The sequence below is a fragment of the Beta vulgaris genome, chromosome 6 (assembly GCF_026745355.1).
Source record: "Beta vulgaris subsp. vulgaris cultivar EL10 chromosome 6, EL10.2, whole genome shotgun sequence".
In the NCBI taxonomy this organism is placed as follows: Eukaryota; Viridiplantae; Streptophyta; class Magnoliopsida; order Caryophyllales; family Amaranthaceae; genus Beta; species Beta vulgaris.
Genome location: NC_079207.1, coordinates 1,513,739 through 1,527,124, shown reverse-complemented (window position 1 = coordinate 1,527,124; position 13,386 = coordinate 1,513,739). Strand labels below are relative to the sequence as shown.

General features: G+C 37.0%; 1 protein-coding gene across 2 annotated transcripts; it reads right to left on the bottom strand.

The window, feature by feature from the left end:
- Positions 1-497: 497 nt before the first annotated feature.
- Positions 498-12,910, bottom strand: LOC104894895 (WD40 repeat-containing protein HOS15). Of its 2 annotated transcripts, XM_048646255.2 has the most exons (15): positions 12,667-12,910; positions 11,715-11,953; positions 7,912-8,057; positions 7,114-7,804; positions 6,651-6,745; positions 6,492-6,538; positions 5,936-6,080; positions 5,455-5,518; positions 4,906-5,064; positions 4,684-4,805; positions 4,062-4,136; positions 3,280-3,333; positions 3,113-3,186; positions 2,432-2,506; positions 498-945 (listed from the first exon to the last, which is right to left on the bottom strand). In XM_048646255.2, exons 3-15 carry the CDS (start codon positions 7,930-7,932, stop codon positions 726-728), a joined length of 1,842 nt encoding a protein of 613 aa, XP_048502212.1. In that variant the 5' UTR covers positions 7,933-8,057; positions 11,715-11,953; positions 12,667-12,910; the 3' UTR covers positions 498-725. The 2 variants fall into 2 exon arrangements, with proteins under 2 accessions (XP_048502212.1, XP_010679559.1); XM_010681257.4 differs by lacking the exon at positions 11,715-11,953.
- Between the last annotated feature and the right edge of the window lie 476 nt (positions 12,911-13,386).

The window sequence follows — 13,386 nt, the reverse complement described above, 5'->3', positions numbered from 1 at the left end:
TGGTGTTTTACCCATAATAACCATATTGGAGGAACATAACTTGTAAAACGATGCGAATCGAGCTCGAATTACGAAGCTCCCTCGAGTCGAGTCTAAGCAAATTTTAACTGAAATTAAACCAAGCTCCCTCGAGTCGAGTCTAAGCAAATTTTAACTGAGATATGACTAAAGCGATCTCGAGTAACTCACAAGTAGTCTAGTCTCATAAGCACCATTTGGTAGACGACACGTAGCATATTGACCATTTGCTTCTAGAGTACTAGATACAGTGTGTATTCATGTTTTTCACAAGTTTTCAAGTCGAATTTTCAAGTTGTTAGACTCAACTCGCCAACATCATTAGCCAAACTCGAGTTAGATTCAAGATCACTCGAGTCAAGTCATAACCTAGTCGATCTCTAACAGCTAGCAAGCTGCCTCATTTATGCCCAATAGCTATACTTGTAACCCTTCTGTCACATGGTCAGAATCCTACCACTAGACCAAGAAACCTTGGGTCAGGAGAAATAAAGGACCAGAACTATCATAAAGTGTAATCTGTACAATTTTAATTATACTGTTGTTGAATAACAGAATTGTACATTGTGGACAGCCACCTGATCTAAATCCCTAATGAACAGCTAAGCCTACCCCAAACTATAAAAGAATTCCAAGTACATTCTAAGCTAAGCCAAAAAGGTTCAAGAGCCGGGCAACATCTAGTTCTCTCGTGCATGCTCCGACTGCTACATTCTGAAATCCAAAACGCTTACAGTATTGTTCGCAAAACATGCAGCAATCTTGTCGCCTTCCTTATTCCAGCAAACTTCAAATATGCCTCCATTACCAGAGTATGTCTTCACAATCTTCCCTTCCTTCAGTGACCAAACGTGCAAAGACCTATCCAAAGACCCGCTAGCCAAATATTCACCATTCGGACTGAATGCAACAGAGTACACAGCTTCCCTGTAGATGGAACAACATCAGGCTTTGTAGAAATAAATAATCAACTACTACACCTGTCATCTATAAGATTCTATACGTTACATGTGCCACAATATTGAGGACTTCTACACAACCCATGGTTTTTCATTCGCAAGAACAGGTAAGCCAAACACCAGAATACGTGTTATAGACCCCAGCTAAGAATCCTTTGGAACCACAAACAAAACTAAGCAAACAAAGTATGGTCCCAGATGGGATTGATGGTGGTGGGGGACAGGAAATTGGGATTGATGGTGTTGGTTGGGACTGAAATAGGCAAACCTGTGAAGGATCAATTCAACTTCATGCAACCGAAGGACATAAGAAAACACGCAAAGAGAGAGAGAAACAGAGGGTGATGGAAGAGTCCTTTTACCCCCTATCAAAGAGATACCAGAAGTCATCAAGACAGTGCCCAGAAAACTTGTTCCCCAGAAGAAAATAACTACCTTTCTAACAATCTCATACATGCAAAAACAAATAGTAGAATCGTCAAATCGACAATAAAGACTCATTGACATCATAGGGACACCTCTGCCTCATCGTTCTTACCTTAATTGAGATGACAGATTGTTGGCCTTTTAGAAGATAGTCTTTATCCTTAACCTATCAGTAAAATTCTGGTGAAGAACTTGAAAATCATATAATTTTGTTGCCTAAATGATTCCTGATTCCCACTCCTTGAGGGGGAAATGAGAAAACCCTTGTGAGTTGTGATTACAGCTGCTCTTAGTTCCATAAGTTTGGACTACATCAGATCTCCTTCTGTATGTAAAAGTTCTAGTATTAACCTTTTAGCTGTTAGGTTTTGACATTATTGGTGGATTTTCGCCCTCGGGTAGTAGTGCCCTGTAACTTGGTGGCTTCAAGATACAGCTGTCACTGAGTTTAGGAATGCCTTAATTTATTATGTTGTTTTTTAGGCAAATCATGTGCTTTTAATGAATAATTTAAAACTTGAATGATCCTCTAGATTGGAACTCAGTCTCTATTTGGACATGTCTAGATGCCAGGTCCTATATCTAATATTGGCTCAGCTTGATTTCATAGGGTGCAGCCCCTTCACCTCAAAAAAATGGTTCATGACTGATGAGGTCCAATAAAGAATAAACATCAGGCACAATCGAGATGGATTAGGTTCAATCAGGTGTAATAAGTTCATGTAGAAAGAACGCGTCCATAATTGTTGTCAATTTCAAATTTTATTCTAAATCATTTTATTCTTTTGTTTCTGACACTTCACCCTAAGATAGGTTAGCCTATTTGCATTCACTTTGGTAAAACATAAAGTGGTGAAAGCAAACGCTATATTTAATTACTTAAAACGGAAAAAAAAAGGTGTCTCATCTTTATATCTTCCTCAATCCAGAGACAGTCAGAGCCCCATCGTTATCAATCTTCGGGTAACTAATTTTCAAGCTATGCAGCAGTTACAGTCGTGGAACAAGTTTTTATACAAGCTACTTACCTGTGACCATTCAAGCTATGCAGCAGTTTTCCAAGCTCCACATCCCATATTTTCACAGTTGAGTCGAAAGATGCACTGCAAAATGAGTCATATTAATGCACGTTCAGCAATATCAGTAGAATCTAACAGCAACTGAATACATCGGTGATCATAGCGAATTGATTATACAGATAGTTCACATGTATACGGAAGGTTTAAATTCTTTTTATGCGTGGAAGGTACATAAGAAAGTAATTCATAAGAGATCCTACTATAGCAACTAATCGTAGCACATTCAACCAAAGCCCAAAAGTTAACTATTATAAAAAATACAGGCCAATAACAAACCTGCATAATTGCAATGAATTTGGCCCCAATCCCCCAACTTCGGTATGTTCTATTTTCTAAAGGAGAAAGATTACAGTCTCCACTTTCTTTCAAGCACACTAATTGGCCAAAGTCGACAACCATGTATAGTATACAGCAGCAACTTAGAGTTACGTAAACCAGTGTTTATGTTAAAATTAGCAGAGCATCACCAGCTTAAATTTTATTATATGAAAATAATTCAAGCTAAGGCAAATCGAATTTTTGACATGGACTAGTATACACAAGTTAATGTACTAGTTATACAAAGCCCACACACCAATGAGTCCATCTTAGTATTCCATCATTTGTACTACAACAAATCAAAAAGTAAACCTGGCCAGAACCAATTGATGGTTGGGGTTGTTTGTGCCCGAGCCAGTAGGGCTCCACCTGATAGTGTATATCTCCTGCAAAGAATAAAATATATAATAAAATTGATGCTAGTTTTGTGTCTATTACAGAAAGGAAAACCCAAAATTAAAAAGAAACTCAAAGCAAACCTTCGAGTGTTCTTTTAGGTCATGGACAAAAAGATCCTGCTTCAGACTCCACACCTGTGCCAACATTTCACACATATGGTATCAGAAATTAAGATCTGACATGTCTCAGTAGCCAATTATACAAAGAAACGCAATGCAGACAACATTTTGATACATAATTCTAAACAAATAATATAAAGAAGCAGTAAAAAGACAATGTTTCGATTGATATCGCATGTGCAACTTCAAAGTAGACAAGATATAAAGGTTTGTCATATCCCATATGTGTGAATTCACAGATATCGGAGATCCACACCACATAAATATTGTATACCATATCAAAAAGGAGAATTGACCATGAACCTTATGGAAGATCAATAATAATGCCAAATTTCTCTATTCCAACCCATTACTTTACAAAAGAGATCACATGTTTTCTCTGCAACAATAACCACCCAGAGTGAAATCCCACTGAAGCAAAATTTAGTAAGATCCCATTTACCCCTACATGTCAGCTGCCACAAACACTGACGTGTAAACAGTAAAAAAAAAAAAAAAAGGCTTTCCCAGACAACTCTAACAAAGACAATCTCCTTCATGTTCATTTTTTTTCTGTTATTTCGAAGGTGAACAAATATTAAATTTTGAAAGAAGTTACCAGCCTACATTTAACAAAATCAACTTATACAATCGATAATAAAGGAATATGCGTAGAGAACACTGAAACTAAATCCCATGAATGGATCAGGCATTGAACAATAAAAATTTACAGCACTATTGTGAATCATGAGAAGTCGAGTTACCTTTGCAGTGCTATCATCCGAACAAGAGGCCAATAATGTCCCGGTAGGGTCCCACTTAACACAGTTAACTTCACCCTGAAATAGCAAACATAACACCAATAGAATCAACATCATGTTCCACAGTTCTGTAAGCATCTTTTGAACAAATGCATCCAACAAGAAATGAACTTGAGAAGGCCAGGAAAACAAAATCAAAGAAAACCTTCCTTTCCCAGCTGCATCGCCTGCATCCAAACCCATATGATGCTCTGCTCACTCAGTCCACCCTCCATCCCCCACTAAAGAAGGAAGGTGGTATTCATGCAAGAGCAATCAAAGATTTGACTATAAACAATTGGCCATATATTCGATCACTTTTAACCATTTTACAGACATTCAATACAATGAGCTAACCAAAGTTGATACCCAGTTCAGACATGAGTTAGTCAAACTCAACTAAAAAAGAAATAGCATGGACAAAAGGAGAAAATTTACAATAGATGTTCTCACAAAACTAGGCTGAAACCAGACAAGTAACAAGTAATTTATAACATATTCACGTATGTCAGGCAACTTTCCAAAGTGCTATGGGGAAGTGTTAGTATTGCAAGATGAATAGAACAGATAGATATAGTAAACAGACCTGATGGCCTGCAAAGGTTTTGACAGGACTGCTATCTCCAACTTTGCACACATATATCATGTTATCTGTTGAACTTGTTGCAAAAGAAACATTGTTCCTCCAGTCAACATCCAAGGTTGGACCTAAAGAGAACCATAGCTTAGTATAAGTACATATACAACTATCTTGTAAACTGAAAATTTGAAAGAGTAGCCAGAATAATCCCCTTCATTCTAAACATACCTGAATGAAACTCAAACTGTTGCTTTGGCTCTCCTGCCTTTACATCCCACACTATGGCTGTTTTATCACAGCTACCGGTGAGAAGATAATCACCCTTCTTGTTCCATTTTAAAGAAAATATTGGCCCCTTGTGTTTACTTAATGTACTCCTCAGGTCACCTGTGAAGATACCATACATATGAAAGGAGCTATAGTATCCAAACGCACACATCTCATGCAAAGATCAGCTTAAGACGAACAACTTTTCTAACAATCAGCCATGCTCATCAGATGCTTATAGAATTATTGTTCACATATTAGTCAATAGTTTAAGATCCACACCGAGTGACGAGAAAGTTTCATTCAGATCAGGAATTGCACACCGTACAGACCCTTCCATTTACACATGAGTCAGCTGGATTACTTACTAGTCAGTCCCACAAACCTTACTATCAAACCATCCCACAATTTAATTAGTGGTCACCAAGCTTGAGCAAAAAAATTGGAAGCTAAAAAGCTTTCCAGAATTTCCCTGTATTTACCATGCAAAAAACAATCATCAGTACATACCATATGTGTTCCAAATTCTTGCCTGGCCATCATAAGATCCTGTAGCAAGAAGGGCACCGTCCCCCTGAAAAGCAGACAGCGAAAACGGAACATAAACAAAGAGCATGCAATCATGAAACATAATATTTTCATAGTAAAACCAGAAACCCCTAAAAAGCAGACAGCGAAAAAGAAACATAAACAAAGAGCATGCAATCATTAACCTTAATATTTTTATAGTAAAACTAAATTTTGTCCTTTACCACACCACAGGCTAGACTAGACAAGCAGCACATCAAATTTTTGAAACTTAATGCAAATAGGCCTCACACTCCCTACTACTTCCTCCACAACTGCACACCTGAACCGCTTTTGGAATTTTATCATTATTATGGGATCTAAGCTACCATGTATGCAAGCAAGCAAGTATATTTCCACAAAAAGGAGCAAGAGACAACATACACTACTATGTAATTTGAAAAAATATTCTACTACAACTTACATTCCAGTCAAGAGTGGTAACATCTTTGCTTTTCTCATTTGTTTTCCCTTTAACATGCTTCAACACCACAACATTGGTGGATCCATTGTGTGATCCAGAACCTGCCTCGGAAATTGTCCAGATCCTTGCTGTCGAATCCCCAGAACTAAGAGACGCATAAATGAAGTGTCAAAACCAAAGAGAAGCAGTTTGTTAACCTTCTACAATCCACATGGCAGTGGCAGACTATAAATTGAGTCTGAAGTGCTAAAGCTTATAAAAGTGAGAAAAAAAAAAAAACCTCAGCACACTCAACAACTAATAGAAAGACTACAGAAGCCAATAACCAAATTCTTGGAAGAACTATTGAGAGATGAACCTCTTAACATTTAGTTTTGAAATCCAACAGATAATGTAAGTTTGGATAGGACTGTCTTCAACTAATATCTACTTCATGCAAAAGTATTCACAACGTCTCAGTAATTTAAATTTAGATAGGAGCATTATCAAATATGTAAAAGACATTGGAACTGGAGGGAATACTTAGGAACACCAATCACATTGCAGCATTACTCACCCAGATGCAAGAAGTGAACCAGAAGGACTCCATGCACAAGCGCAAACCTAAACATAAATGTCCAACCAAACAACTTCATCATTATGAGTCTATGAAGAAGAGCGCATTAGAATGTAGCATTTTTGTCAAAGGGAATAAGGAGATCGTCTGTTATGCTACCTCAGATGTGTGCCCTTCTAATATTGTCACATCAGAAGTAGAAATTTCACAATCCACATAAGGTGTTGTTGTAGAGATATCCATTGGCTCAGGGTCTGTGAAACCATGACAAAGTTAGCTTTGATGACTCATCAGCCAAACATATGAGCCTACAATACGAATTGGGGGAGACCAAAGGAAAAGACATGCAACAAGTACAAGGCATAGTCATCCATTCACAGCAACTAGCACGATATCACACAAGCCGGACCATGTCTGACATACATAATCGCATTCAGCATGCTGCTCTAGATAAGCTAATTAACAGACAGAGATTCAGCGTAATATACTTTTGTGAAAAAACATAACAATAACAAAGCTAACCACTTGCAGTCCCACATTCATGAGATGGAGGGGAAAAAATTGTGTCAGACAAGAATCACTTTTCATCAAAGCACAAACATAATGAACCCAAAAAAGATACCAGGACAAACTCCATTATCTTCGTTTTTTATGACAGGTTTCTCGTCGCGATCAACAACTGTTTCTTTATCAGAGGGACCATCTACAAGCTTAGGTTTTTCCTCCCTCTCTTTAGTTGCTTTTTCTTCCCTTTCTTTCCCTGTTTTTTCATCCCTTTCTTTCACAACTTTTTCTTCCTTCTCTTTCCCTGCTCTTTCTTCCCTCTCTTTCCCAGATTTTTCGTCCTTCTCTCTCGCAGCTTTTTCTTCCTTCTCTATCGCAGCTTTTTCGTCCTTCTCTCTTGCAGCTTTTTCGTCCTTCTCTCTCGCAGCTTTTTCGTCCTTCTCTCTCGCAGCCTTCTCGTCCTTCTCTCTGGCAGCCTTTTCGTCCTTCTCTCTTGCAGCCTTTTCGTCCTTCTCTCTAGCAGCCTTTTCGTCCTTCTCCCTTGCAGATTTTTCATCCTTCTCCCTTGCAGATTTTTCATCCTTCTCTTTTCCCTCTCCGTCCTTAGCAAGATCTTTCTCCCTATCTAACCTCCTATTATCTCTTCCTCGCTTCCGTTCTCTCTCACGGTCCTTTTCAGATTCTTTCTCCCTATCCTTCCTTGAACTTCTCCTTTTCTCTTTAACCATTCGTCGCAATTCATTCACATCCTTGGTGATAAGATCCATAGGCTGTAGAAATGAGAAATCTTCATCAATATCTGCATCACTCTGTAAAAGTAGCAGAAAAATTTCCACATGTCAGGATACAAGAACTGTGAAGCACAATAATTACAAGAAGGATTAAAAAAGGATGAAGGATGCAAGAGCTTGCTAACATTATTCAAGTTAGCTTCCATTTCCAAGTACTGAAGCCCTTTCTGAATAAAGGTTATGAGAGCACCCGGTGGAACGAGATTGCCATCAATAGGGCACTTATTGATTGCGGCCTCATATCCTAAAGCAAAGGCGGAGTGTGTAAAACCTGCATCAGAAAATGTATCAGAAACTTTTGTGTGTTTTAGGCTTCTAGCAAAAGAAAAGTGAAAAATGTTACTGTACACCCGAGAATATACAATAATTGCAGTAGAACAAGATAGATTTACAGTGACAAAATATAATCCTTCCACTGTTGGGCCAAATACACATTCTGAACATGAAAATTCAACAAGGAAAAAGCAATACATAAAATGGATACTATCACCCAATAGATTGTCAATTTGTCACAATGACTTAAAATCTGGTTACCAAAGATAATAGAGCCTCTAAATTATATAAAAAAAAGTTGGTCTCTTCTTACATACAGATTAACTACTGGAAATGAGGGAACACGGAACAAACAAGTCCTGGAACAATATTAACAAATGCAAGCAAACCTGACAGGGAAGGTGAGTAATCCATTATGAGACATAGTGAGGAATCCAAATTATTCATCATTTTAGTGACCGAAACCCACAACACGGAGTAAAAATATATTACAACCATAAATTGATCCCAATACTTGGCAAGGTCTAGGAAAATCTGATTACAGCCAAAAATTTGAAACCCATCATATGGCAGTGTCTAGGAAAATCTGAGTGCAAACAACCTAAGGCCTTGCTGGGATTATGATATATAAGAAACAAGAAAGACATGGAGTAAGAGAACACATATAGTAGAAGGTCAAACATTCTTCACAGCGGCTGCATACAGAGGTCCAGGCAAAGCATAAATGCAGACAAGAGGCACAAGAATTGAGAGAGATAGGAAAGCTAACGCACACCTTAAAATATCTAGACTAAGAATGAGAAGCACCATGACGGCAAAAACTACAACTATTAAAAAGAGCCGTGATTAGAAGGTAATCTCTTTGGTCAGGTCTTAATGGACCAAATCAAGCCTGATCACCACCTCTAAAATCTTCTTTTGTCAACCTCTTAACACTTAGAATGGTATTTACACAACCCCTATGAAATATATCAGAAAGCCTCTATTTTCATGACCAAACAAAATTTAAGTCCACATCTTATAAACATTCTCAGTGGACATAGGTCAATTAACATAACACCCAGTTATGAGATCTAAGTCATACTATTCTGTGTTGTCAATTGGTATTCAGAAAATCAGATACTTCCTGGCTATATTTAGATTCAGGTTGGTTCGATTGGGATCCTTGCATAAAATAAGCAGACCCAGTTTCATGTAAACTTCAGACTCAATTTGAGCAACTTGGGTCAAGTTTCCAAATACTAGCCAACTTGAGTTCTTAAGACATCAAAAATAGAGATCATAGCACTGCTACCTAAAAAAAAAAAAAACACCCTCTCCTCATCTTGCTGCAAACTACAAAGTAGCACTCCATGACCAAAGACCAACCTTACAGGAACTGAGGTGTTTATTTATTTCAGCCACCAATGTGTTACATGATGTACCCATAATGCCACCAAAACAAATATTATTCGAAAGGTTATAAGCCTAAATGCTAAAATAGCTCCAAATCACTTCATATAAGTTTGCAGAAACGAATATTCTTTTGTGGGAATGAGAAAAACATCAAAATGCCAAATAATTCATCCAAGCTAGGCACGTTTGAGCTTACTTCTTTGCGCTTGTTTGGTTGCAAGCTAATAGAGGGGGGTAGTGAGACTTTTCTAGGAATTGCATATTTGACATGTTGTTTGGCATAATGGATCGAGTGGGAACAATGGAACTTCGTGGAAAATTTTGGTGGGGTGGGGGGGTTACCCACCCTCCTCTTTGTAAGTCACAAATCTCATGTCAACTCCTAGGAAGTGCAAATGCCAACCAAACATAATTGGCCAATTCCTAGGAAGTTTACAGGACACTAACTTCCTAACTTCCATATGAAGTAAAACTTCCCATCGCAAGTTCATACCTCTGTGAGCCAAACAAGTACATAAATAAATGACAAAAAAGATCCCCTTACCTCATACTCAAGTGGAATGCTAGAGATAATGGCCATTAAATATTCAATACTAGGTATCTGAACTTTAATTTAGAAGAACATCAAACTTGATAGAAGCATGATTTTCAAACCACCAGATCACGGGTTCAAGTATTATTATACCTCTTAAATCCTTACACTATGAATTTATATGAGAAGAGAATGGTGTTCCATCCCTCTAGAGAGTGAATTACTAACAAAAGGACGCCCAATGAAGAAGTTCTATGTATTGCGGCTTCATTTAACAGCATAGTCTAGATAGGCACAGAATATTACTAGCTCTAAACACAACTAACCATATTTCAGCCTTCAGTATCATTACCGCAAGTAAAATATCCATTTATACACTATATTATGTACAATTCAACCATTAATCTAGAGTCATCTTATTGAATTTGTATTGAAACCTCTCGACAATATTGCATAGATATGAGCCCCATTCATCATCAATTATACCTTATTTCCATCCAGTAATTTAGTACATAATTGTTTCCGTGGTCAATTGACCATAGCATGGAAGATCCTTTCTCTAATAGTTGTATAACATTGGTAAAGAACAGCTACACAATAGAGTATGTAATTAACTAAAAATCACCCAACAGATAAAGAGCCAAAGTGGAATATTAATAGGGAATTCCTTAGTCAGCTCATTATAGAGATAGATGAGAAACAATTCATGATATTGTTTAGGTCTCGGATTTAGAATTATAATCTACAAAAATAAATTCCACCTGTTAATTCAAATAAGAGTCAACAAGTTACAGGAAATAAGTTCAATTCTCACTATATCAGTCCTAAACAGTTGAAAAGAGCCAATAAGTTCATATGTTTGGGGGGGGGGGGGGGGGGGGAGTTCTAGTGAGTTACATAAGCAGCAATAAGCTTCGGAGAAGGAAAATCAGGTGAACAATGCCTAAGATAATTACTCAGAACCTTATGAAGCAGAAGGGTGTTGATGGTGATCGCTCCCAAATTTTCTTTAAGTCAAGCTACCAAACAGAAAGTTAAAGAACCTTCTAAGTTCAAACTCAAATAAATTGTGGGGAAAGAAGCAAATTGTCCCCAACACTTTAGCAAATGTGCAATTTTCCACCTTATGTTTTGATTATAAAACATTGACCCTGTTTCCCTCATGTATCATCTACTACTGATTGAAAATCTAGTCCAAATTACTTATATATACTAGCATATTCAGATGTTTTTTATCTCTACAAACCTCCTCTTATCTCATACAATTACTATGCGTTAACAATTTCATCAGAGATAATGAATGTTGTCAGCTGCAGAAGCTGTATACTACAAGCAAATTACTTTAATTGATTTAGCTTGTTGGGAAAAATAAAACAAACGCAACACAGCGATTGTAGGCTTAACTTTATCCTCATCAAATTCAGCGCCATTTCTCCAAAGCGGCAGGAAAATCATAGAATAACATTATGAGCAGGATATCAGAAGTGGAAGTTGGTATATATATATAGGCATCAAACATATGATATCAAGAAGCTTTTGTGTCTATTAATTAGGCCTAAGATAGTAGAGTCTACTAACATATTAAAAACGATATTTAAAAGATACTCCAATATTAATTAATATTTATAAAAACTAATAGAACTCTGGATACATTCCTAAATCCTAACATAAAAAAATATATATATAAAAAGAAAAAAAGGTCTAGATACTTGCAAAAAAGGTGCTGACCGTTCAACACCTAGTTCGTAGAGTTAAACTCTAAATTGTGGTCAGCAGAGAGACAGCTACAAGGGCTGTTACCAGGGCCTAGGCCATAGTGCCATACAAGGCAAGCTCCAGATTGTTACTTGCTAGATACTCCATCAGTTAGGTACACTAATGCACAGCATAATGTTCCCAATAAGCATCAGCATCCTCGACTTCAGCCTCTTACTCAACATCCTCAACTTCAGTCTCTTACTTAACATCTTCAAGTCAAATGAAGAAGTCTCTTACTAATAATATTTCTTACAAAACTTGTCTACATAATTTAGATTCTAATCCACAGCCAATTTTAACGGCACCGAAGAATGAATTTCAGCACTACCTCAAATTTCAATTTAATTGTCTCATCTCAAGAATAGCTACTAAGTTGAGGCTGAACAGATCACCCAATTAAATTGAATTTCAGCCTTCTGAGGTTAAAATATTCATCAAATTCCATCTAATCTCTCAAACACAAACAAAAACAAAATCCTCTAAGCATCAAGATTCAAAACAACCACTCATTTCCATTTAACATTCTTCCAATTACAGATTTTATCCTCAAATACTATTCTTAGGCATGCATGGCTTTAATATATCTCAATAAATCAAAAAAAAAATCTATCAAATAAATACAACACAAATCTGAAGTAATTCAAATACGATAAGTTCTAGCTTTTACACAGTGCTTACGAAACACTAAGTGAAACCCTAATTTTAAGTCCTTGAGTCTAAAACACCAAATAACAACAGATTTGCAACAAAAATTCGCTAAAAAGACCACCAGTAACTTCCAACAATTGCGAAAACTCAAAATCGAGAAATTTTAAATTAATAAAAATTGCATCATAAATAAAATACAAAATTAGAGGAAAATTAATAATAATTAATAACAAATATTATTTCCTAAAATTGAGAGAAAATTTAAAAAAATTACCTGATTCCTGAAGGTAGCGGAAAATTAAGTAGTTTAATTCAACAGAAGATATGGAAGTCATCGTCGCAAATTTAGCGGTGACGGAAAAATCAGGCAACCATGCTTTTAAAGCTCCGGAACCTTTTATGGAGGAGAGAGAAAGAGAGTGTGTTTGTGTGTGTGTGAGGGCAGCTAATACTGGAAAACAGGAAAAGACGTTGCGGACTTGAAATTATAATTAGTGAATTTCTCGACGATTCAAGTCTCAATTGCTTCTTCTTTTTCTCTATTTGTTTTTTTAGTGCTTCTATAAGACGGGGCCCATATTAAAACAACGCAGTAAAATTGGAAGTGTAACGGCCTTTCGGGCCGAAGAGGCATATAAATTTAAGTTACAACAATAACATCATGAACTCATGAGCTCATGAAGCCAGAAGGAAGTAGTTGAAAACTTCACTAGTTCGACTGCTCGAGTCATTACGCGGATGGTCTTGCATAAAGGTGTTTCACGGGTTTGATCTGATTCTTCGCCGGCTCGTCGTGGCTGTGGGGTCTGATTGAATTCCGGTCCGGTCGAAGAGAAAATCCGTCGATCATTTTGTCTGAGTTTAAATCTTTTGTTCCGCTTTTTTGTTTTTAGTCTATAGTATTGTCCCTCTAATTCGATCTAAGTGAACAATACATTAGATATTGACTGACAAAAATACATTGCGCAGATAGTATTACATATAAGTTGGATAT